Below are 25495 nucleotides of genomic sequence, written 5' to 3'. Positions count from 1 at the left end.
GGAGCAATGGACCAGACGAAAAACACTCTCGGAGTAGGATCTCCCCAAGTCCCGTTTATTTCAAACGACCCACAAATCCACCCAAAAACGCAGTACAAAAGAGTAATGATGATTTCGTTTTGATATTTCCCTTTTGCCTAAAAGAATCAAACAAACAAAGAAGCACCATGAGCGAGTTTTGGGAAATCTTTGTCAAAGAATTCCCAACATTCTTCAGCCATATTGTGTAATGTTTGTCAATGGTTTGTTTGATCTCAATGGCTTTTCATCTTGCAGCACCATTGGCAACAGCAAGCATGCCACGACGCAGCACGATGAAAGTTAGCTGTGTTGCTCCAAGGTTTTCGTGTCGCGGGAGTTCCGTACTTTGAAGCTTTCCAGATGGTTTTTGTTCGATGTTCTTACCTAACTCCTGCTACTTGTATTGCCATTTGTTTTACCAGCTACAAGTAGCTTACCACAAGTGTAAAGGAAACGATTGAATATTCTCAAACGCACACTCCCGTCTAGACAGTTTTTAATAAGAATTCAAATGAAAAAAAAAAACAAGCGAAGGGCCTTCCCTTCGAAGGGAGCAGCAAGAGATTGTAACGACAAAGCTAAGGGCTTTCGTTCATCTGATGTTGTTCTGAGTGCTTGCGTCATCAACTTTAACTGATTTTTTTTTGTTAAATACTGCTAAAAGTAAAAGAATAAACTTATATTTTTCGATTCTTGGTATTGCTGGGAAGTAACCGCAACCACACCGGATCCCCGGAGCATGCTACTCCCATTTTTATTTTGTTTGGTCAAATTCGCTTTCAGACAGTTAGACCGTTTCTATTCTGTTTGCACAAATTGTTTCACTTATGCGGGTTTTTCTTGCACTATGGTTTTCATTTTGTGCGTTTTTTATATTTGCACGTCGAATGCAGACTGTATACCAACTAACTCACGTACAGTTATCCTCCCGGGCAAATACATGGAACTCCCAGACAACCTTTTATGACTACCGTTTTTTTTTCTTGTTTGTTCGTACAGCCACCAACGCAGGTCGGGATCCAGGGTTCACTGAACGGACGGAATGTTTTCACAGTTTTATGTTCCCGATCCGGACGATGCGAGAATAAGGATAATGGTGTTCTATTTTCAACGGTTAATATTTCCGTTCATGAGAGCAGATAAATATCCAGTTGTCTTGAAATGTCAGCTACTGTTTTGGATTGCAAATGCAACTCGATATCCAAGCAAGCAGAGTGGCGCAGTGGAAGCGTGCTGGGCCCATAACCCAGAGGTCCGTAGATCGAAACTACGCTCTGCTAACGGTGAAAGGGAATGCAGTAACGTTCCCGAGAGACTTTTTTAAAAGATGGCGTGGAGCGTGGAGGACCAAAACAAAGTTAGCAAATAAAGCATGACACAGGCACAGACGACACAATACACACTTTTCTTATATTCTGTTTGTTTACTGTGTGTTTTACAGAAGGACGTAAAATGATGTGAATAATAACTTCGTTCATATTCGTATTGAACTGCACCGGCAAAGTATTTAATTATTGCGTCCGCGAAAGGATTCGCTTGATTTTTCAATACGGGAAGAAAAAATCCTCTCAAATGAAAAGAAAGATTGACTTGGAACATCGTTTGCTCAAACCGGGGAATGGGTAGTGTGCACTATGTATTTTGTGATCGAATTTAAAGCCAAAATAAGTTATTTATTTTGCAACGAAACTATGGCTGTGGCTAAAGAGATCAAACTAAACATGGTGTTGAATATTCAAAATTATCTGAGAATGAAAGCACAAGAATTGTGTCCAGAAAAAAATTATTTATTTTAAGACGTCACTCTTGTGATGAAGTTTAAAATAGACATATTTGATTGTTTTTCGTTAGCTTACATGAGTCGAGTGATTTCACAGACCCTCTACTCTAATGCTCATATTTATGAGAGGTGTTAATAGCAATTTGAAGGTTACTGAGAAATTGTTAACCCTCAAAAGTCGTCAAGGAACAACCACTGGAGCGGACATGTTTCTGAAGGTTCAAAAAGCTGTGAAGGAATATGGTTTAGTTAGGGACAAATTAAAATCTATCACAACTGATAGCGCTAGAAATATGGCTTGATGGGACACATGTTTAAGGCTTGTGAAGAAGGAAGGTAGAAGCCGAATCCTCTGGCCATACATTGCATCATACATCAGCAGGTTCTTTGTGCAAAAAAGAAACACAGAGAGCACAAGCGTAATAGAAGAAGTAACGCCAGCAGTAAATTTCAGTTCCGTTCTCGAGGCTTAAACCACCATCAATTCCGCGCGTTCTGGCTGGAAATTGAAGCGGAGCATACAGACTTTATACCTTATCCTTATCATACAGCGATGATATGGTTGCGTAACAGAAATGTTCTACTCTGCTTTTTTGAACTATAAACTTGTGAATTTTTTTCGGTTGCAAAATCTTACAGACAATTTTTTTCTCTATTCAAAATACAAGCAGCAAACAATAATTTAATAATTTTACCTGTTGCCAAAAAATACAGTTGTCTGTACAGTTGTTGTCTGTATCTATAGCTTCATTTCGTTTTTTTTTTTTTGCATTAGACTTATTGGCAGAGCTTAACGGACAGTTCCAGAAAATTTTATTTTAATCCAGATTCAGATAAAAAATCTTTCTCTTCTTCAAAATCCTTTCAATGTAAATATTAGTGACATTCCACCTGAACTCCAATTAGATGTATTTGACTTACAAAACAATTAAAGTCTGAAAACAAAATTTAACTATTTAAATCTCATACTTGCTTACTTATCAGGCGCTACAACCGCTTTGCGGTCTTGGCCTGCCGCAGCAGAATACGGAACCGCTCACGGTCCCGCGCCGTTGTCAGACAATCCATCATCCCGGCCTTGATAGCAGATGATTCCACGCCATGCTCCCATCTCAATCTGAGCCTACCATCCTACCATTGAGGTGGGAGGATGCTCCCACCTCAATCTGGGTCTCGTCTGTCCGTGTGGACGACCTAAAAGGAGTTTCTGAGCTGGGTCGTCCGGTGCCATGCGTATAACATGGCCAACCCATCGGAGCCTGGCGAGCCTAATTTGCTGCACCTTCTGAGCATCTTCCTCTCGCGGCTAAGAGGCTATGCGGGCTTCGTCTGTTTTGGACAGGGCCGCCATGTCTCAGAGGCGTATGTGAGTACTGGGACTATAAAGGTACGATACAGTCCCAGCTTCGACCGTCGCGACAGGTTTTTTGAGGTGAGATATTTCCTCAGGCTGTAGAATGACCGGCTGGCCGGCAGAATCCTAGCGCGCAACTCCGTCTCTATGCTGTTTTCGATGCTGACTTTTGTCCCGAGACAGGTGAAGTTTTGGACGAAATTGCGATCACCTATCCGTACATCACCCCCACGTAATTACGGATTTCTTAGTAGGGCCGCTGATGGTGCCACCATCAATTTGGTCTTTGCCTCGTTAATCTGCAACCCGAAGTTTTCTGCCGCCTGCATCTTGCTTTAAATCTCATATCTTTCTATACAATGCTACCGAAATAAAAGTTCAATAATTTAAAATCATTTGCTATAAGCTATATTACAATGTTTGGCAGCACGTATTAATGTGAGAAAACATTTTCAGAAACGAAGTATGTGAAATCCTATTACAGATTACATCCTCCTGAAATTCCTATTACAGAGGGTTTTCGAGGATATAACAAAAAATATCGCCGAGATATTGACTTGTTGAGGTATATTATTGATTCCATCTCTAAGATATAGAATTCCTCGGATGTTGTGATTGTATTGTGGAATCATGCATTTTCCATCCTAGTATCCTCAGGCAACTGCCTGCCAAGCTCAGACAACTGTCCAGATCACCGAGACGTTTTACAGCACCGGTTGCTTGGACGAAAAATGTGTGAGTCCACAAAAACATCCAACAAACCAACGACAGCATCCAAGCAGATTGAACATTTCATAGATGGAATTAATAATATATCTGAGCAGGTCAATGTCTCGGTGAACTTGATCATTATATCCTCAAAAACCCTGTACAAATATTAAACCTAGACAATTTAGAATTGAGAATTATTCACCGACAATGTTGTACCTATGATTTTGTAACGGTATTACTTGAGCGAACAAAAAAAAATGCATTCTCCAGGCCTTTTACATTACTCGTCTGTCTGTGGATGTCTAGGCATAATTGAAGAGAGCAATTGAAAAAAGGAAAATTCTTTATGAGAATGAAATAATTCTGTGCTCTTACTCTACCTAAATTACTCCCAACCATTTGTACCAAAAGGAATTTCTCGAAACGGATGTCAAAAACGCAATTACATCTGCACGGCAGGGCCACGTTGGTGAAAGCAATCATAGAAAGAATTTCCCACAACGTTTTCGAATATGTTTAAGCTAGAATATTTGTTTTGTTTTAAAATAACGATGCTCGTAAGCGTGGCAACATTCAATTTAACATTGAAAAAAAATCCAATACAATGTCGCATCAACGAGCGAGCTGCAAAACAAATTATATCCCCAGCAAAAAGGGAGAAAGTTTGTTCTTCCTTCATTCATTCCAAACAAATAAATCGATCGATTTTGCCGATAGCACATAAATTGAAAAGGCTTTTCACGGTACTTGGCAAAACTCTGGGACGGGGAGGAGGTGATATTTTCCAAACGATTCACAGCAACGGGCACATCGCTCATCGTGCCACCATTCATCCCGTGGCGCAGCATAATAATTCTATTCCGTTCGACTTTTCCGTGTGAAGTATGAGCTTGAAACCAGCTGCATCAATTCAATGCGAAATTTCATTTTTTTTGCCGGGTTGTGGTGGTACGGTGCTGGTATAGGGTCGGATGATAAATCAGAGCATATTTTATGCAAATGCCGTTCGTTTTCCTGCTGTTTGGCAACAGGATCAGTCACACTCACACCCACGTACACCTATCGAGCGGAGCAAGGCTTTGATGGGGATGGGATTTGAATTTCGAAAGTAAAATGTTTATCCAAAGGCCAGCTTCTGCATCCAGCTGAAAGCTGTTGAAACTACATTACTTTCACCGAAAACAACATCAAATGCCAAAACTACTATCCAACATCCAAACTGGTTTGAAAACCAAATCAAGCAAGATCAAAGTCTCGGATGCGTTTGGGGTGTGCTTCATACCGATGCTTTCCATTCGAATCTTGGTGGTACAGTTTTATGGTAGCCGTAACCTGGACCTTCACAACCCCATTATTTCGCACGACCTACGAGTAAGCTGCTTCATCCTTTCACATCATCTAGCACTGCTGTCGTGGGTGAAATAAAGGACACTCTTTTGTTCTCGTCAACGCTAACAAGACACAGACAAGACAAACTTTCTAGACGTTGGTCATGTGATTTGCCCATTCCTTCCCAGACCAAGCGCTCGAATTTAATTTACGCTCCATTCTCCATGCCTTTTCACATCAGAACCAACCCCAAATGGTGGTGAAGTGGAACTATGAACTCGCGTAACCTTTTTTGTGTGTGTGTTTTTTTCTGTGTTCTTATGTATCACGACAGGGCGCGATGAGCATCGCGAGGACCCGTTGCAGACGCCACCGAATGGTTCATTGAGCAATCTGTGCCGTCTGGATGGGTTTGTGCTTGTGTGTGTGTGTGTCTTATATCCATTCGATGGTCATGGCTGAACTTGCGCTTTGTGAGCACGTCCTGCCACAACTTTATGCAACGTGGGGATCCGTCTGGGAATCCGGTCCCACACATTCCCTCCTCCTAGAAGACTAGACAGAATATTCCTCTCTTTTATTGCTACAACCTTATGTGTCCGATATGAAATCAAAGGATGATTCTACTGTACTTTAGCGTAAATGAGTTAAACGAAGAAGAAGTTTGATTTAATTTTTGCAAGAGTTTTTAAGAGAGCTAATAGTAAGATTATCGTTTTTTAACCTGTTTCACTTATTGGTAGCAAAATTAATCGAATATCCTTCCGATGTACTGAATGTTAATAGCGAATCATAGACATACGTCTACATTAATTTAATATAATAAAAACATGTACTATGAGATATTTTTGGACATTTTCTAACTAATCTTCTGATTGCCAACACAGCTACACGAAGTGCTATTAAATTTCGAGTGAATACGTCCATAAACATTGAAAGTCTATCTACTCATTCAACGATCAGTTGCAGCTGCAATTCTATGCACCGACACTTCTCACTACGACCCAAGCTGCTTGCGTGAAGTTTATACGGCGCTGACATTATATCCATCCTCAAAAGGTAAGCATCACCTCAACGGTATGTGAAGTTGTCCTTCGCACGATGCGATGTGTCCAGCGCTTTAGAAAATGGCACAGCTTTCCACAAATGGTCGTAAAACGATGGCCGCTTATGCGCTCAATTGCGAGCAAGTTGCACCGGACGGGAATGCAATGTTTTTTTTTTTGCTTTATTTCTTTTTAAAGCCGATTGCTGAAACGGATGGGAAGGAGGAAAACTGCATCGGCACGTGTCGAAAGAAGCTTTTCACCAGGGAAAGGTAGAAAAAAGTGAAGGAGAAGTTATTGTATCTCAAAATTGCTCACTCTCTGTCTCTCTCCCGCGGTTAACTCACTGCGTGCTTCTCACTATCGTGAAAAGTGTCTCGTTGTGAGGAAATCTATATCTGCTCATTCAAAATTGGGAGAGAGAAAGTTAGGCATGGTCAAACGATGTCCAAGTAGACAAAAATAATAAAATAAAAAAAAATAAGGGATTAATGATATCAAGTGATTTTTATTCTGTTTAATACACGTAAACTTAAATAATATTTGAAATATATACAAAAAAAAGCAATTAAATTGACGGAAAGACAGAAAGTAAATTCTGCGAAGAAAAACTAACAGTTATTCGTAATGTAATTAATTTTCGTAAAAAGAATTACATTCATGGACAAAGTACCATAAAAAGCCGAAGCTTCGCTAGATGGGATTTGGAAACCGGTCCTTCATTGTGAAGACCAGTGTCGTTGTCGCCTTACCACTGAACGCTTGGATCTACATACTGAGCTAGGCACGCCCACATTGGTGGTTGTCTAAAATTTCACCTATTTTAGGCCCAAAGTTAAGATAGGCGCAAAGATACTAGCTACAGATACTAGGTGCACTACAGTATACAGACTATATTCCTTTACATTGTTTACATATGGAATGTTTACGAGACTCAACTTGCTCCAGTAGGTCATGTCATGGGAATGACACTGGACACCTATTTTGTAAAATCGTTTTATGGTATTTTTTTTAATCAAATTGAAATGGAGCGATGATGTTGATAGGTTTAGCAGTTATGACAGGATATTAGAATGACAGAATATGCCTCATAGCCGTGATCGGTTTCGAGGACTTCTACAACAGGGCAAGGTCAAGCAAAAGCATATATAGAGCCTCACTAGTAAGTAAGCACTTACTTAGTAAGTAGTATTTTTTTTATCTGCTGCTCAACCATCTTTATCCAATGCTGACTGTACAGTGACCTGAGTAAGGTGCGCTAGTCGCCACGCATCAGTTGTCAGTCAGCTATATCATGAGAATGGAACCGGACAGCCCAGATCGAGGACTTCAGCAGCAGGTTTAGTCCGTCGAGACGTTTTGGTGCCGAATAAGTAAGTGAAACAAGTAAAGCGAATGGGATTGATGTGAACGATTTGCTCGCTTACATACAACTAATCCTCAAGTCATACCTAGTTATATTACAAATACAGTAAACATTGAAACAATTCTCAACTCAGCTCCTGATAATTTCTACAAACTGTTTCGCATGGAATTTGTCTACATGGGTTTGGAAATTGTTTGCAAACAACAACTCCGCGAGAGAAACGCTGAATTTCTCACGCAATAAAATTCTGCTCCCAGTCGAATGCTCTCTCACCCGAAAGGTGGAGCCCGCAGCATGCAACTCACGCGTTTTTATCTCGCATTACTCACAGCGTATTCAGTTCGCGCGGTCGTGTTTGTTGTTTGCTGCAGCCAGCCAGCTGTCAAAAAAGAGGTGCGCTGGTGGTTTTGCTTCTGTTTGTGGTGTTGTGTTGTGCCAAGTTTTCGCTGCAATCAGCACGTTTTATTCGCCGTGCATTATTGACGGTGCGTCGGCGTGTTTGTGTGGTGACAAATCGTAAGAAGGTGCACGCTGCACGTTGTGTCTGTGATATAAAGACCTTTTGTGTCGCGTCGATCAGCCAGGGCCCGCACTTGTTCGTCTTACCAACGCCGTTGCAGCTCGCACGCACTCATACATTCACACACACATATATCGCGAACCGCTCCATCTCACAAGTAAACCATGGAGGAGGACAACAAAAAGCCCTACAAGGTAAGAAAATAATGCTAGCAAGAGTCCTTCGTTCGAACCCGAACCATCCCCCGAACAGATTACAGAGGATGGCACGCGAAAATGGGAACACCTTGCCGTCCTGTGGGATGCTTCAATTCATTCACCGTCATCAACTCTCCTCTGCTGTTGCGGTGACACGATCCGTAGCACTGCATCCGTATGCAAAAGGAATTTAATGCTTGCGGAAGGAACTAATCTTTTCTTCTCGAGTCGGAAGCTTTACTGACCCGCTTTTCTAAAAGCGGTCGAGTACGTCTCCATGGCCGTAAGGTTGTATTTGTGAGTGTGTGTGTGGCGGCATATAGAAAAGGAAACGGTGCAGAGATGATGCTGCATCTCAAGAACTTATTATACGAAGGAGGACAAGGTTTGTTTGCTTGAGATGTGGCTCAAGGTGGTTCCTTCATTAGACTTCATTATTTGGTGACAGATGAGCACTATTCAGGATGAGATTAGAGATATCGTACTTGCAAATTATTTAGCTTTTATTTTGTTTGTCATACACAGCGGGAAGAATCTTCAGAGGACAAGTTTTTTTTTATTTAGAACGGCCTGGGAGAACCACTATTCAGCAGCACAAAATGTCACAAATGCTGTTGAAAAATGTGTAACGCTTTTTCCCATTATATTTGTCTTCCTTTTCAAGGCTTAACGACCCATAGGTCATGTTGGTCATAAAAAGACATACGAGAATTGATTGATACCTCGTAGTAGTTAGATAGTTACTCATCATTACTCTGTTTGGCTGGGATATGCTCTCCGGTCCTGTCGAGTGAAAGCTGGCGTCCGCTTTAGATTATTGTATTGATAATAATCATATGAAACATAACACGTGTTATTAACTAAATTAATTGATTTGCGTCATTTTAGTAAGCTCAAATAGTTCATCCATTTCCGTACTCTACATTGTCTATCTGTTGTTGTTGTCTTCATATCTCTCATCTCACTATGCACTTTTGTCATGTTTCCCTTCGGTATTATTTATTTAATTTTTTTGTGAACATACTATTTATTTAAATAGTTAAAAAAAAGGAAGCTTTTGGACCTCGACGGAAAACGACCCAAACAATCAAAGAAAATAGATGTTCCAACTCTTTAAAATCAAGAAATCGGTCTTTTCTGTAATGTAGAATATGGGATTCAAATAATTCCTGCTTTAAGTAATTCCTTTTCACTTGAAATATCATATCCAGATAGTCGAAATGTCCTATAATATCTGTTAGAAATACAAGATTCTACAGCTCTTCTAGACCTAACGACCTCCAAGGCCACGCAGGCCATCGAATAGCTTGCCAGACTTTCGGATACCACGTAGTTGGATGGTCAGTTCTCACTACGGGTGGACGGTCCGCATGGGATTTGAATCCCCGGGCCTGCCGTGTGAAGACCGGCGCCGTTGTCGCCTAAACCACCCAACCGCTCACATGTGCTTATCATATTCATTGTTAAATTTCAAGAACGAGATTATTTCTGGTAAAACTGTGCAGAAGAGGCAATTTAGAGAACGACATTATGGCATGACAACAAACGAAACTCCGTGTTGTTTCAAATTCAGTGACAGACGCACTTAAACGAATTTCAAATTGTCGATTATTTAGGACGTTATAAAATTCAGAACATTTGTTAAAGTGTCGAAAATTGGTTATAATTTAAAAAATGCTTTCAGTACAAAATCTAAATTCGTTCTCGCGGGTCACATTCAAAGTCTACGAGGGCCCGCGGGTCACCAGTTTGACATACCTATGTTACATTGCAGGTAATAGTGAATATAATTTATTCTAAAGGAATTAAAGCAGAAAGGTTTGAGCTCATCCAAGGACATAGATCAAAGAAAGTCAAAAAAATATTTTAATTTTAGAATATTTTTTTTAACTAAATTGAATAATTTTTAATAACTTACTAAGGTTTATATTTCAAATTCTATTTTATTTACTCGGCTACCAAGCTGTTAAGTTATTCTTTAGAACATAATTTCCAACTACGAGTGCAACATGTGCTCAAACCAACTATTTTATAATAAGAAATAAACGACTAAACTCTGCTTAATTCATGTTATGTGCGTAACTCTACCATCTTAATTGTTTCTTACTCACCCTTCCATATTTTTGTATCTGTATTTCTTAAAAACCAGTAAACAGCAAACAACATTTCATCGCATTGGAATATTGTTTTATTCGCATCTCCTTCCTCGCGGTTAGAACACTTGGTGCCATGAAGCCGGAAAATTTCTTCCTTCCAACAACACGTGGCATTCGCAACCGAACCGTAAATGAACACATTTTTATTTACTTTACTCGCTCACCGTTCGCAACAGCATCACACCCAGTGCGGAAAGTTTCGACCCACAGAATGAGAAAACCGTCTTGCGCCACGACGGTAATCGCACCGTCCTAGCGTTACGTTGGCAAATGGCACCGAAAGAGTTCCTTCAAAGGGGGGGGAGAGCTTTAATTTAGAGTGGCATTACACGTTTGTAAGAATTCTACTTTTGAAAGTTATGTATGCTGAAATGTCTGCACTTGTTTCAATGCGAAGTCCTTTATCTCGATGCTGTGTTGTGTTTGTTCCGATGAACCATAAAAAAAACCAGCGGAACGCAGTGTCTCGCAGACGAGTGCGTGAAGACAACTTTTGTTGTCGAGTGTTGAAGATGCTTGATAGCCCGATGGTACATAATATTTTGTCAAATATTTGAATTAAAAAGAATCCCTTAATGGAACGGCGTTGTGTATAGCAGTACTGTCAACTTTTTAACCCTTCAAACAGACGCCACCGCGTCGCTGTATCCAATTTATAGAGGCGATGAAAAGGTTTTTTTAAAAAAAGCAAAGCATTATCCAGCTTTGCGTAGCCCGAGCTAAGCTAGGCAGCGTTTTGACCTTTAAAGAAATTGAACGTACAGCCAAGCATGGCAGCCCTAACACGCGCCACACAATCCAAGGACAGGACAACGATCGTGCGTAGGATGGACCTTAGAAAAGGACATTGCACTACCACTGTCACGCGTTTGGCTCACCCACCTCCCCAGCGCAAGCCAGACACACGGTAAACACACCAGACCGGCATGTCGGAATCGTTCCAAGAATGTTGGCTTCCCCTCTCAGCAGAATTGATTCTTCATTCATGAAATACCAGTTTAGCGCGTTGGCGGAGTCGAGAGACGTTTTTCTCAATTGAAATAAATATTGCGCTCCCTGCACGGTACGGGCCTTGAATGGGCTGTTCACATTTTGCGCATAAATCATTGGCACAATCAATTGCTTTCCTTCCGTTTCCCGAACCTTTCAGTTGGGATGGTGTTGGTGCGCGACTTTTGTCCGGATGGCATTTGATGAGGTTTCCTTGGCAAGGAAAATCAAATGATGAATAAATTATGCCCGATCGTGCACCCTGACGAGTGTGTGCATTCATTTGTGGCACGATTAAGTTTAATTTTCTTTCGATTGACATGTTTTTAGCGATTTAATAAAACGTTTTTGTCAATTAACTTTGTTTGGGTCTTAGAATTCTCCGTTTGACTTTTTTTGGTTAAATAAAACGATATTAAAATTATTAAATCAAAAGATTTTCATGGCAGCCCTATCAATATTTCATCTACTTTAAATAATATCCTTTTTGCGTAATAAAATGTCCTTTTTTAACGCCTTTAAAGAGAATCAAACGAAAGCATTTAAAGAGGTCTGCTCTAAAGCTAGTCGCAACCTCATTGAACATTCAAATTGGCTTTCTTTTCTCTTACTTTCAAGAGCGCTTCGCAATAAAATCTCCTTCCTCTGCATCCACTTTTATACATTGAAAAGCCTTGGCTGAAACTGACTCCGGTCCGTGCGCCGGAAAATCCTCCAAAAAACTAACCTCCCAAAACCCTTCAAAATCGACTGATGAAAAGGATGCGACAAAGCTGTCACTGACGCGTCTCATTTGCATCCTCTCTAGGTTATTCGGGTTATACGAGTTTCGTGAAATATAAAAGAAAGAGAGAGAGAGAGAGAGAGAGAGAGAGAGAGAGAGAGAGAGAAAAGAGAGAAACGAAAGCATACTAAAACGCTTTTCGGTGACGGCGGCCTAGCATCCTTGTCCAAACAACCGTCATAGCCATCATCATCGTCGTCGTCATGATCTTGACCCGCGTGACTATTACCTCGGCAGATGATGGAACATCCCGGCCCAAGGGTTACACATCCTCGTGGACACATTTTGGTCGGCCATAATAGTACCTCTGCTGGCCCGTCTTTTCGTGGATCTTCCCATGGGTAGGAGTGCTGGTTGATGGTTGATGGATCTCGGTAGGACCGCCTCATGTTTATGTGGGAAGAAAGGCTTTATGTTTCCATTAAAATCCCCGAGCGCTACTAAAAAGGAAAGCCAACAAGCCATAGTACGGTTGGCTTTTCTGAGCTATCGGTTTCGACTAGGTTAGTCACCTAGCCTTGTCACCAGTGAATGCAGCAGAACACGAAATGTTCTTGACAGTATCACGGCACACACACACACACACAAGGTACCTTCTTTGAGCGGTACTATTTTTGGCATTTCTTGTCTGGCCGACCCGAGCAAACGAAAGCCCCCCCAAAAAAAAAAAAGACGAAAAAATCAATTTCTTCTTTAACGAAGCAAAGTAATGGCGCTGTCAGGATTTTGCAAAATGTCTAATAATACATCCAAATTAAGGGTTACGAGGCATAGAAGCGAATAATTTCGTTTCTAAGGAATAGTGTGACTGTGTGCTCTGCACAGGGGAGGAACTTGAAGGATTCACAATCTCGATGGCAGAATCCTCTCTATATCCCCACCAGCGATAGCATATAAATGGAACATAAACGAAACAGACAGCCAAAGTAACAACTTTTCCCGGTAATAAAACCAATAATGCCACACATCCTATGCGTCCTTCGCAGGGATGGTTAAAGCGAGGCTTTGTTTTTTTCTTTCTGTTCACCTACTCAATTCTCGCAACGTGTCCTATAGATTGATGTGGGAAGAAATCGTTGTGGAAATATTAATTGCGTTTCGTGTGCGTCATTGGTTGTTCGTAACGAACCGCACCAAATAGACTATTTGTTGCGGTTTGTTTGAGCTAAACCGCATCCTCCAATCAGTTGGCTGCACAACCCAAACTGACACCCAGCTTTGTTGCGTGACTGCAGTGAGGTTTTTTTTTTCCTAGGCAAGGAAAATCCGGCTCCGCTTGGAACTCGCTCACAAACAAATCTCCACAAAGTTGGTAAGAAAATCATACCAAAGTGACACAAACGGGAGCGCACTGATGAGTTGATTGATCGTTTGTTTCCTTGAAAAATGCTGTAAAGTCATCTGATGCTCGTGTGGATGTGGCTAGATACTGGGGAGGAATGCTGCAGCACTATAGCTTACATTCAGACCGGAAAAAGCCATGAATCTGCAAAACGAATGTCGGAAATTGCTTTTTTCTCTACCGACGTGCGTTTTCCATTTTGTGCTATCCCTCCAGGCAAACTAGAGAACCAGATTCTCCTCGCTTTTTTTTCCTTTCCACCAGGCTTTAGCTGCCTTTTTTCCCCCGAGCGATGGATCAGCAATAATGAGCACTGCAGTAATATTCCGCGTCACGAATGGTGATATGCGATCAGGAAAGGGCTTAAGGAACATTGGAGTGCACAGCTGCAGCTGGTATTGAAACATTCGCCCGTAAAGCGAGATTATAGCGGCGATTATAACACGTACGATTAGGGTTTTGTGTGTCAGTGTGCGAAACAAGTTTATAACATTTGTATTCCCTTACAGGACGTTCGCAGATTATGCTTTGGTTATTGGTTTTGCGATAGAGCAACTGGCAGCTCGCTTCCTTGTTTCTATCCTCAGAGTCGAAATATCGAAACAAATAATCATCTTAACTCCGTTGGAAGATTATTCCACTCAGATTCGTCTTTTGAGCGTGACAATGGTTAACGGGGTTTGACGATCGAAAAATCGTAGCAAGGGTTCAATTTCGTATCAAACAAATCTGTCCGGTTGCCATCTACCAGGAGACTACGTGTTCCGATTCGAACGAAATGCCGTACGCCTTCAAAGAGAGTAAATATTTGTCCCGTTAAACATCTGTCATTCTTGTGCGTACTTGCTCTTATGGTCGTTGGATTCCGCATGAGCCTTCAATGTTCCATCTCCCAAACTTTGTGAAGAATGCTTCTGGCTAGAGGCACTCTTGCTGTTTGTTAGCATTATCGGTGTCCTGTTTCCCTGCGTGATTGATTCAGGGAAAAGTTCAAGTATGTCAGTAGTGTTTTGCCAGATAGTATTGGGAAAAAAACGAAACAGTGGAATAGTTTAATGTTTTATCACACAGCGGATCGAACATTATAACTTATCTTTACAGCGTCTTTACAAATATAACAAAAATAAGTTTTTTTTTCTCGGCGTTGATCTTTTCTATCGTAGTGAGGATTGACTATCCAACTACGTGGTATCAGCAAGTCTCGTAAGCCATTCGATGGTCGTTGGCTTTTAAGGTCTTTGAGTCAAGAAGAAAAAGAAAATTTTCTCTGTATCATATTTTTTTCTTAATATTTCTTGATCATCTTTTTTATTTTGAACAGACGAAGCATAATTTACAACAGTTTTACATTATAGCATGGTATTGATATGTACTTAAATGCCTTATATGATCAAGTTATATGATTAATCGCTTTCATGGTAGGAAATGTATAGTTCATATTTAAAAATTATCCAAGAAATACATGTTTACACACAGCAATTAAAAAGTATTAAATGTTATTGAAATATTCGTTTTGCACGCTTCTTAATGTGTTGATTGCGCTACACAAGAGTCATGCCAGACAGGAACATGGCTGGAGGCGCCCAGTACTTTACTAATTAAGCTATAAATTTAAATGCTTGAGTTACGAGACAGTAACATGGCTGGAGGCGCCCAGTACTTTATAAAACAAGCTACAAATTTGAATATTTTTTTATTTACATTTATTTTAAGAATGACGGCTTACTGTGACGGTTGACTGTGTATATAATCTAAATCAATGGGGCTTTTCCTGCAATCATTGTTGCAATGTCATTCTTAAAATAAATGTAAATAAAAAAATATTCAAATTTGTAGCTTGTTTTATAAAGTACTGGGCGCCTCCAGCCATGTTACTGTCTCGTAACTACGTCCTGCTCTTTTCTCTGCTCTTGCAGCTGGCGAACATAAAAATAGCATTTATTGCACATTATCCGTTACACCTTAATTGTTCCTATCTCGTGGTGCTTTTGGGGAAGCGCGGGTCGAATTGTTGTGTGGATTAGGAATACTACTGTGTCCGAAAGGCGACATTGGATATCAAATTTCGCGCGCCAAAAGAAGCCTCTTGTTTTTATTTTTCGTTCGTAACAGGTTGGCTGATAAGTCCCCGGTCTGACACATAGATGGCGCCGCTAGTATTAAATGAATATTATTTTTATATAGCACCAACCTTCAAATGATTCGTGTCAAAATTTGACGTCTGTATGTCAATTAGTTTGTGAGACAGAGCGTCTTTTGTCAAGCAACTTTCGGTTGCTTGACGAACGAAAAAAGAACGAAGAAGAAAAAAGTGTTGTTCCACCAAGACAACGCACCGTGCCACAAGTCATTGAGAACGATGGCAAAAATTCATGAATTGGGCTTCGAATTGCTTCCCCACCCACCGTATTCTCCAGATCTGGCCCCCAGCGACTTTTTCTTGTTCTCACACCTCAAAAGGATGCTCGCAGGGAAAAAATTTAGCTACAATGAAGAGGTGGTCGCCGAAACTGAGGCCTATTTTGAGGCAAAACCGAAGGAGTACTACCAAAATGGTATCAAAAAATTGGAAGGTTGTTATAATCGTTGTATCGCTCTTGAAGGGAACTATTTATTTATAATTAATAATGACGGGCCAGTGCCGTATTGTCAACACCGCTTGTGTTGAGTAAATTTAAACTTTGAAGGGAACTATGTTGAATAATAAAAACGAATTTTGACAAAAAAATGTGTTTTTCTTTGTTAGACCGGGGACTTATCAGCCAACCTGTTAAATATATATGTTTTTGACAGTTCTGCCACGCTTCAAGTCACAACATCAACTCGGCTAGGAGTGAGACTTTGTTTTCGGAGCTGCGCCGAGAGTTTTTGTCCATATTGACCATGTCCAAGTTTGTGGAGCAGCGCGCATGTATCAAATTTTGTTTGCACAGTGAAATAAACGCTGCGGAAACATTGCGGATGTTACAAAAAGCCTTCGTGGAAGAATCTAAGTCGAAGAAAAATGTGTTCCCTGAACGAGCCGAAGCCTAAATAGTCGCACCAAAGCCGGTCGAAAATCAAGGTGATGCTAACGGTAATCTTTGTTTACCGTGGGGTGATTCACAAGACATTTCTTCCGAAGGGCCAAACGGTGAACAAGAAGCGCGTAATCTAAGCGTAATGCGGCGGTTGCGGACCTCCATCCGACAAAAGTGGCCGAATTTGTGGAAAAACAACAGCTGGTTTTTACACCACGATAATGAACCCTCCCATACGGCCCTCCCATACACATATTGTTCGTGTACACCGTTCGGGGACTCCGTTTGGACACTATCGCGGAGATAGAAGCAGCTTCCACCTGCTCCACCTGCTTCGAGGAGTGGGAGAAGAGGTGGAAGAGGTGCATTGCATCGGAAGGGGACTACTTCGAAGGTGATGGATGACCTTCATTTGGCCTAATAAAAAAAACATTTAAGAAACAAAAGGAAAAGCCTCTTAATTTTTCGGGCACAGTAGTGTGTTGCGTGCGAAGGTGTGTTAAAAATCTCCTGTCTCTTCGCACTATTGTTAGCTGAGAGGACCTTTGCCCTATCACCTTAAGCTTTTTATCCAAGGCACTCACGCCGATTCCTAGCTTCGTACCCTAAGCCGAGGAAAAACATAAACGATTATAGCACATAATAATCTATCTTTCAAGCTACGTACGTACGTACGAACGATACGTACTATAAATGAAAATTTATTATTTTGTTGTCTTTGTGATTGTCAGAGAACTATGTTTCTGCACATCAGGAAACAATAAAAAATGGTAATACTTAACTGTGAATTTTTGTAAAAATTGGCATGAGATTAAATAGGAAATGATTTTAGACTTACAATAAAATAGTTACGGTATACTCAGTCTTACCAGCAGAACACACTGTCCACCTGTTATTGTAACCTAGACGTGTGTGTTGCACTTCAAATACTCTAAAGCTAGACCGGCCAAAACATTTTTTAAATTTCTTGTTGCTTCCAGCCCTCGGAATACATTTTCTTTTTTATACGAAAGTAGCAGCCTATAAAATTCCGTTCCACCTCACAGTTGAACAGACAGAGCACCCTTTCACCTTTTTTTTCAAATACGTGAGTGTGAAAATAAAAGAAATGGTTCCCTACGACTTTTCGAAAGCTCTCCTAAGCGGCAAAAGCTCATTCGATGAAAAACCCCCGAATAGACTAGAAAAAGGCAAAACTGCATCGTACACGGTGACGGTGCCTGGAAAACGATAAATTATGCAACATCATTAAAGGTGTGCAGTGTGCTGACGTTCGCTGGCTGCGTTTGCTGTGTTGTATGGTGCAATAACCGTTACCGTCATACTCACTTAGCACTTTTCCGTTGTGAGAGAAAAAAAGCTCAGCAGCCTCACTACGGGTGGAACAGGAAGATCCTAATTTATAACTTTTACTCGGTTGATTTTTTTTATGTGTTCATTTTCATCATCATGCACAATGAAAACTGACCCCATGTGCAGAAGTATAAAGGAATGAAGGCCGTGGAAATTTGCAGCCTTTTTTTATTTTGTTCTGTTGGTGCTGTTTGGTCAATTTTCCATTCCCATTTTTCATCAGCTGGACACCGACACCGTCAGCTGTGCCGGAACGGTGGAGTTTTTTGTTAATAAAATTGTCTCTGTCAAATTTTGGTACGGCCTGAACCGAGGCTATGGGCATGCTAAAAGTTATCCATATGACTTGCACATTTTACTTCATATTAAATGTTTCGAGAGCAAGTTGAAACGTGTTGACTCGGTCTGGATGAAACGAGACGCTCGGTTCAGTGTTGTGGCGTCCAAATGTAATTAAAATCACATTTTCATTCTCATTTCTTTGCTAACCTTTCGGAAAAAGCCCTTAAGCAAGGCCAGGTTCGCTTCATTTTCTCCGCTTCACGGAATGATATTGTTAACACCAACCGGTTTGTTTCACTGGGGCTGTTTCCACGCTAATAAGCACCACCGAAAGCTTACTTCATTTAATTTAACCGTAGTTGTTTTTCTTCTCTTTCGTCAACATCACGTTCAACAAAGAAAGAATGCTAAAGTCAGCAACAAAAGCTGACGAAATGCTTACGGAAATTTGAGAGGTTTCCTGTGAAGGTCCTCGTATTTGGGTGCGTTTGGTGAAAATGAACTGCCGCCGAAAGAAATAAATAATTACCGAACGATCGAACACCGTGAAGATGGTGTAACGCTTTTTGCTATTTAGTCGACTTTGGTTTTGCTTGGGTGAAAATGTGATTCACTCCTTATTGAATTCCGTGCCGTGGAACTCCGTCAGACGTTTGGGCGGAGGCGTTTCAACTAATCTGTATTCGATATTCATTGGATTTTATTATCTTTTTTTCCACTTCGGACGAACGGTTGGTATATCAGACGGCGTAGGCCAATTCGAGGGGCAACATGCCGTGCGGGATTTCTCGAGCAATAAAATAAATGAATCGTAAATAGATTATTTGTAACGGCTTTGCATGAAACGCAAAATGGTTGCATACCAGATACTACTATTAAGGCAAATTACAGGTGTTAATGATCTGTGCAAAAGTTACCTTTGATTTTATGGACCAAGTTAATCTTCCGTTAAAAATGAGTGTCGTTTTAATCGATAATAGGTGGCAGTAAATTATGGTGGTTTGATCTAATTGATATAATTGTAAATTCGTCCACTTAATGGATCTAAAATGGAACGAGTTAACTAATTATAGCCTCGTCAAAGGATTGAATACGATAATCAAAAAGGATTTTTCATACAGTTAGAATATTCTCTAATTTATCATTTCAGTTATCTAAATATTTTGAGCTGAAAAATACATCAGAGCTTATTGAGAATTGTGCGCACTTTGTCAACTTGTGTTACAATACTGCTAGCCTCGTTAAGTTCGTCTGCCATTGCCATAAGGCCATCGATGCTGGCGCCTCGGTTGGCGCCATATACAGAGGCATAAAAGGCTTCATTTGATCGTGTTGCGCACTTCATTCTGCTGGCCAAACTTCAGGTGCTCGGATTCCCCGAGCAGCTGACAGGCGGGTTGCGCTGTTATTTGAGCAATCGAAGGAATTGCGTGAAAATGGGATCCCGCGTAACATTGACGCAGCATCAGGAGTGCCACAAGGGAGAGTCCTCGGTTCACTACTCTTCGTGGTTTACTTAAACAACATCACACGTGTACTTCCGACTGACAGTCACATTTGATACGCCGATGATGCGAAAATATACCATCCAATCTGCAATCGAACTGATCAACTAATGCTTCAGGCCGTTTAAGAGAAATTCCAGCCGTGGTGCGTCGTGAATGGCCTGCTTTTAACGTAAACGTTGTGTCAGGGACCTTGGAGTACTCCTTAACGATAAGTTGAAGTTGTATGATCAATTGGAGCACATAGAATTGGATTAAGCATCGATGCGACGAAGACCAAATACCAATTTGCCGGAGGCTCTGGCCGTGATAGAGCCCGAGTCGGAAGCAGAATATCAGTTGACGGCGACGATCTCGAGGTGGTAGAGGAGTTCTGCTACCTTGATACGATCGTAACTTCGGACAACAACGTAAGCAGCGAAATCCGAAGGCGCATTGTTCAGGGTAGTCGTGCCTACTACGGACTCCACAAACTCCTGCGATGTAGAAGGCTCCAACAACACACGAAATGTACGATTTACCGCACCTTGATACTCTCGGTAGTCCTCTACGGGTACGAGTATTGGACTATGCTGACGGATGCCGGATTCATGCCCCACCTTGAAGGTGCTCGTCAGCGACCCGTTCGGCACGAGGCGTAGAGGAGCACAGCGAGCTCGTGGGTCAAACCTGTCGGAGATCGGATGCAGCCGGCGGTGAAGGACTGCAGACCTAGACTGAGTTTCCTGGAAACTGATTGGAGACTTGGCCATGTCGACACGACGTGCTCAATCCTGAGCAGGCCAAGAAGAGGAAGGGGTAACCAGCTTATTGATTTGTCAAAGCGTCTGGGGATTGATATAGGTGATCCGACTTTGGCTAAAACGCTCTACTGCTTGCTCTACTGCTACGCATCCGTAGTGTGGTGTCCTACAGCTGCTCGGTTTCTGGCGCGCTTGGAGTCCTTCCAGCGAAAATTCATAAAATTCGCTCTACGTTCTTCGAGGACTCCCGGATATTACAGCGGTCGCTGTGCGCTTCTCGGGCTAGATATGTGACGGGAGCGTGCCTGAAACACGCAGAGATCCTTTGTAGCGGGCCTTTTGCACAATCGTATCGACTCGTCGTCCGAGCTAGGAGACTACTACACCTTGAGCAACGCCGCACACATTTCATTTCCTCAGACCGTTTCTTGTTAATGTGTCGTGTGTTTAATTTCGTGTCTGACCGCTATGCGCCCACCTTGACACGTGCTGCGTTTCTCAATTGTACTTGTTCCGTGAGTCCGTATACTCGTTAGCGTCTTAATCTTAGTACGCCTTTTGTATTATTGAATAAGATAGCTTTGCATGCTTTAAGAGAGTTTTAAGATCCATTTAAATGATGCATAAATGAACAAATTAACAAACCTTTAGATTCACTTATCAAACAGGGGTAACAGAATTCAAAAATGCTAACACGTGCTGCTATTCGACGGCTTTCCAACATTCCGGGAAAAATTTTAGGACGCTGTCAATATCTAATGCATGAGAAAAAGCGTGTTAAACCAATTGCTATGAAACATATGCTACGCTGCACCAGCAATCCTAGACATTCAACATATTAATTACAGCGTTAACCTTCATAATCGATGGTAAAACGGTGTGTGCTACTGACAGATTTTCTATCTCCAGCACTAACAGTAACATCCTCGCGAGCTTCCATTTTCGGTCAGAGAATAAAGCTGCTAGATGACCTAAAGGCTGGTGCTTCGCGTAATGTTACGATGTGTCCAATGCAGGCAACATCAGGCCGGCAAAGAAAAAACACCAGATAAACTTTTTGCTCGTTCTCTCGTTTCACCGGACTACGTGCGAAGAATTTCCGATTATCCCGAAACTCAGCGCTCGTAATCGTTTTTCTTCGGGAGGTCAGTAGAGCAAGGACGCAGCTTTCGATGTTCGACCGTACATTAACATTTGGGTAGGGATGGTTCTGACAGAAACTCGAGCTCACAGCTTCATAACGGACTATTTGTGGTTGTGGTGCTAAGTGGCCAAATATCTGTAAGTGTATTCTCCAACCGTACCGAACGGAATATTACTTTGATGCGAGAAATAATATTAAACGATTGTACACCCGTTTGAATATGCTTTTTCACATCTCTGCCAATGTTGTAGGTTCTATTTGCCGGTCAAAGCATTACAAAAGGAACAAAATCACTTACCAACATCAGGCGATAGCCATAGTAACAACAACGATCCTTTTCCATCGCCATTATTCATCGTCAAATCAAATTACCACATAATCAAATCAAGCACGAATGTACATCCTTTCGAGATGATCGAGATGTACTGCGATGTTTGGTGCTTTCTTTAGCGAGTCTTCTTTTTTTTTGCACCATCACGCGCAACGAGCTTTTTGTGTGTTATCATTTTCCTCGACTCGCACTGACCAATCGATCATAATTGAAGTTTAGTCAAGCGAACGAACGAAACAGTGGTTGCTGATGGGTAACGTTCGCTTTTCCATTTAAGACTGTCTGTTCTGTAAGTGCTCTTTATTTCCCGACCGTAGCCGTAACAGTGGAGCATCACAAGAGGTTCCCTTTTGTCGTAAGAAAGATGGATCCGAAGGCATAGACTCGCAAGTCTGTTTTGTCGCTCAGTCATCCGGACGCGGTAGAATGCTTACATAAGACCATTTCGAGTGGAGAAAAAAGTATCCCAAAACACACATTAATCCACGACGGACGAGCCAATGGAACTTGAATCCGTAATATAGCAACAAAAATAAGGCCTTTCCAAATATCGCCGAGATAGAAGGGTAGAATCCAAAAGGGGAAACCTTGAAACGATTTAATCTCGTACTGTACATTAATCTTACTTCGAAGTAAATCGTTAGTCTGTTATTGGGGTTAATGTTGGAAACACGCTTACGAGAAAGATTTCAGCTTCTCTTTTGTGTAGAATGTTTTCACAGCTCAACAAGCATTATAAATTGTTTCGATACTACGGGAAGAGCGTCGTACGAAAGACGTTCCACTTTGATTGCTTTTGATTATTTCAATATTTCTTATTTAATTTGTGATATCATATCTCAAGCTTTACTCCATTTTGTACGTAATTCTATACAGCTTTGAAATGTTATACATCACCTAATATTATGATAAAATATCCTAAAATATTATGTTTTAGATAGGGAATGTCCAAAATGGCATTCGAGGCCAATATTCAAATGTAAAAGTATTGAAAAATAAATAAATTGCTTGAACAATAATAAAATGGTGGTAACAAAAACCGAGACAGAAACCGTACCACAGCCTTTCTCTCATAACATTAAGTCTCTGAACCTAGAATCGGGCTAAAATCCATTCACCATCTAATCACCTGTGGAGTGTAGACCTTTCTAATTATCTGTTCGTCATTCCCACTGTATAATATCCTGTAGTATACATGTCTTTAATTTTTAGTTAAATTTCAAAAAGAAATCATTTTATTATCAAAACGTTATGTTCAACACAGCTTATCAAGGGCAATTTTGAAGCGTCTCTTTCGTATGCCTGTGTCAAAATGGAAAGAAAACATGTTTCTCCTTTGTATTCTTATCGTACAATTCAGAATCTTTAGCAAATGAAGCAATAACAACTAATTCAATAGAATAAAAAATTATTTTACTGCCTGCAATCATACCCACGACCCATGTGTGCTTTTCCTAGACGGTGATGTCCGCCGAATGTTTTTCTTGGAACATGCTACTTTTGTTGTACGAGCGGTTTTTTTCAAACGGATGTGCGATGTATTGCCCTTCAACAGTTTGTTTGTACGGTAGGAAACCCATTAAAAGGATCCTTCTTTTTGGGATGGATGAAATAGGCAGAAGAAAAAAATCGCTGCACGCACACCCACCGTTGGCAGATGGGAATTTGGAATCAAGACCGTCTAACGTTTGCAGACACTTAGAAGAAAGTTGGAGGATCGAAATTGTTTGCAAAATAAATTAAATGTTCTTCTCAACGGATCGAGAACATGCAAGAATGATTTCGCAACGCTTATTGTAGTGAAGAAAACAATATTTTTTTGTATATTTATAAATTATAGCGAAAATATTTGCCTGCAGAAGACATTTTAATGTTGCAGGATTGATTTTGATGTTTGATTTCACAGACAAAAATTTTAATGTTAATTTCCTAACTGCTTGATCGCGTTTACCAACATTACCCCACAGTAGGGTTATTTATAAAAACAAAAATTATATTTAATTTCTTGACAAATAATTTCCCAAACATTCAACAATTTCCATAAAATATGCAGCATTAGGTGGTGTAAAACTGTTGCTATCCGGTATTTGGTTTTGCATCGCAACGATACAAATCGTCATCTTGCTTGTTTATTTCCCGCTGGTGTTGAAGGCCAAAAAAAAGGTCTCCCTTTACTACAGCAGCAGCACCAGCAGCAGCAGCAGCATCGTTGAGAATACCCAATGCCGCAGCATTAAACATGCAACATAACGTGTGTCGGTGGAATGTTTCTTGTGGTGCGCGTGAACAAGTCGTGAATGCTGGCGGTTTCCTTTGCCTGCCCAAGGGAGGGGTTCCTGCAGACATTCTCAAGAAACAATGTCTGTTGCTGGTAGAAATTGATAAAATTTACAGTAAACAACAAAAAAACAGCACGTACAAAAATCCCATTCGCTGCCGTAAGTTGGCGTATTCTTTACCCATGTTTCCAAGGAGTGAAATTGTTTTTAATCCACGCGCTCAACACCCCAACCTTTTATCGGTGCTTCGGAACACGGAAAGCATGCAAGTAGATTGCATTATATGTTGCTCATAATCCAGTGCATTAGTGGGCTGCCGGGAATGAGGTTATGATAATAGCATATAAGTGCTACTGGCGCTAGCTGGTGGACACCAGGTAGTAAGGTCACCCCAGTGGACATACACCGTATGGCTGTAATTCCTTGGTTCGCTTCACGAAAATAGTACCGCTCGGATTTAGTGAAAAAGCTCAGACAAAATCTTTCTATCGCACACAAGTGTGAGCATCGTTTGCATATTCACCGGACAAGGTAAATTTTTCGTGATGTCTTTTTCGTCCTTTTATCCTGCTGGAATCGTCCTCCATCTAGCATCCCGCGTTGTCGGTGAGTAGGATAATAAAATGTATGCGGAAAATCATGACGAATGTAATTGCCATACTCACACACAATACGCCAACCCGGGGGCCATGCCGTGTGAAGTGTTTGTTGGCGGGGATCTAGACACTCATCTTTTATGTCCTCGTTTGACGTGCTCATGCAATATGCAATAGCAGTGGCACTCGTTCGCTGCTGCAATGATCAACTTGTGTCGAGTGAAGGTAGAAAACGGCACAAAAAGAGTTTAAAAGACAGATATGTATGTGGTTGCATTAATGTGTCGTTAGTGGAAATGCGGAGACACGAGTCTTTATTGTGCTTCGTAAAAGCGTTTCGCATGATAAGCTTGCAGCTGTCAAATATATTCAATGGATGGTCCATGGTTGCGTAGTTATATGCATTAATATGTTGTACCAAATGATTAGTTTTTCAGAACAGGCCTTCCGGCTTTATGCATTGAAGCCAGAAGAGCCGTCGATCATTACAAATACATGAATTTATGCATCAGCAACGCAGTCCTTGGATAGTACAGGAAAGTAGTGGATATATTTTTGGGAATGCGGGCTAAACCATAGTGCTACATGCGACATGCCGAATTAATGTGGCCCATTCTTCTGCTTCTTCTTGGCCTGCTCAGGATTG

At 41.1% G+C, this 25495-nt stretch overlaps 1 protein-coding gene and 1 non-coding gene across 2 annotated transcripts in view; both read left to right on the top strand.

Moving 5' to 3' along the window:
- Positions 1 to 1229: 1229 nt before the first annotated feature.
- Trnam-cau (transfer RNA methionine (anticodon CAU)) lies at positions 1230 to 1301 on the top strand. Its single transcript has one exon. It is a non-coding gene; the product is annotated as a tRNA-Met (tRNA).
- A 6915-nt stretch (positions 1302 to 8216) lies between these two features.
- Positions 8217 to 25495, top strand: part of LOC126556231 (DNA fragmentation factor subunit alpha-like) — a 30600-nt gene continuing 13321 nt past the window's right edge. The window contains exon 1 of the mRNA XM_050211456.1: positions 8217 to 8321. Coding sequence (XP_050067413.1) covers positions 8292 to 8321 — 30 coding nt within the window. The 5' untranslated portion in view covers positions 8217 to 8291. The remainder of the gene's footprint in view (positions 8322 to 25495) is intronic.

This window comes from Anopheles maculipalpis, chromosome 2RL (genome assembly GCF_943734695.1).
Source record: "Anopheles maculipalpis chromosome 2RL, idAnoMacuDA_375_x, whole genome shotgun sequence".
Lineage (NCBI taxonomy): Eukaryota > Metazoa > Arthropoda > Insecta > Diptera > Culicidae > Anopheles > Anopheles maculipalpis.
Note: the sequence above shows the minus strand (reverse complement) of the source record. Positions and strands in the feature narration are given on the sequence as shown.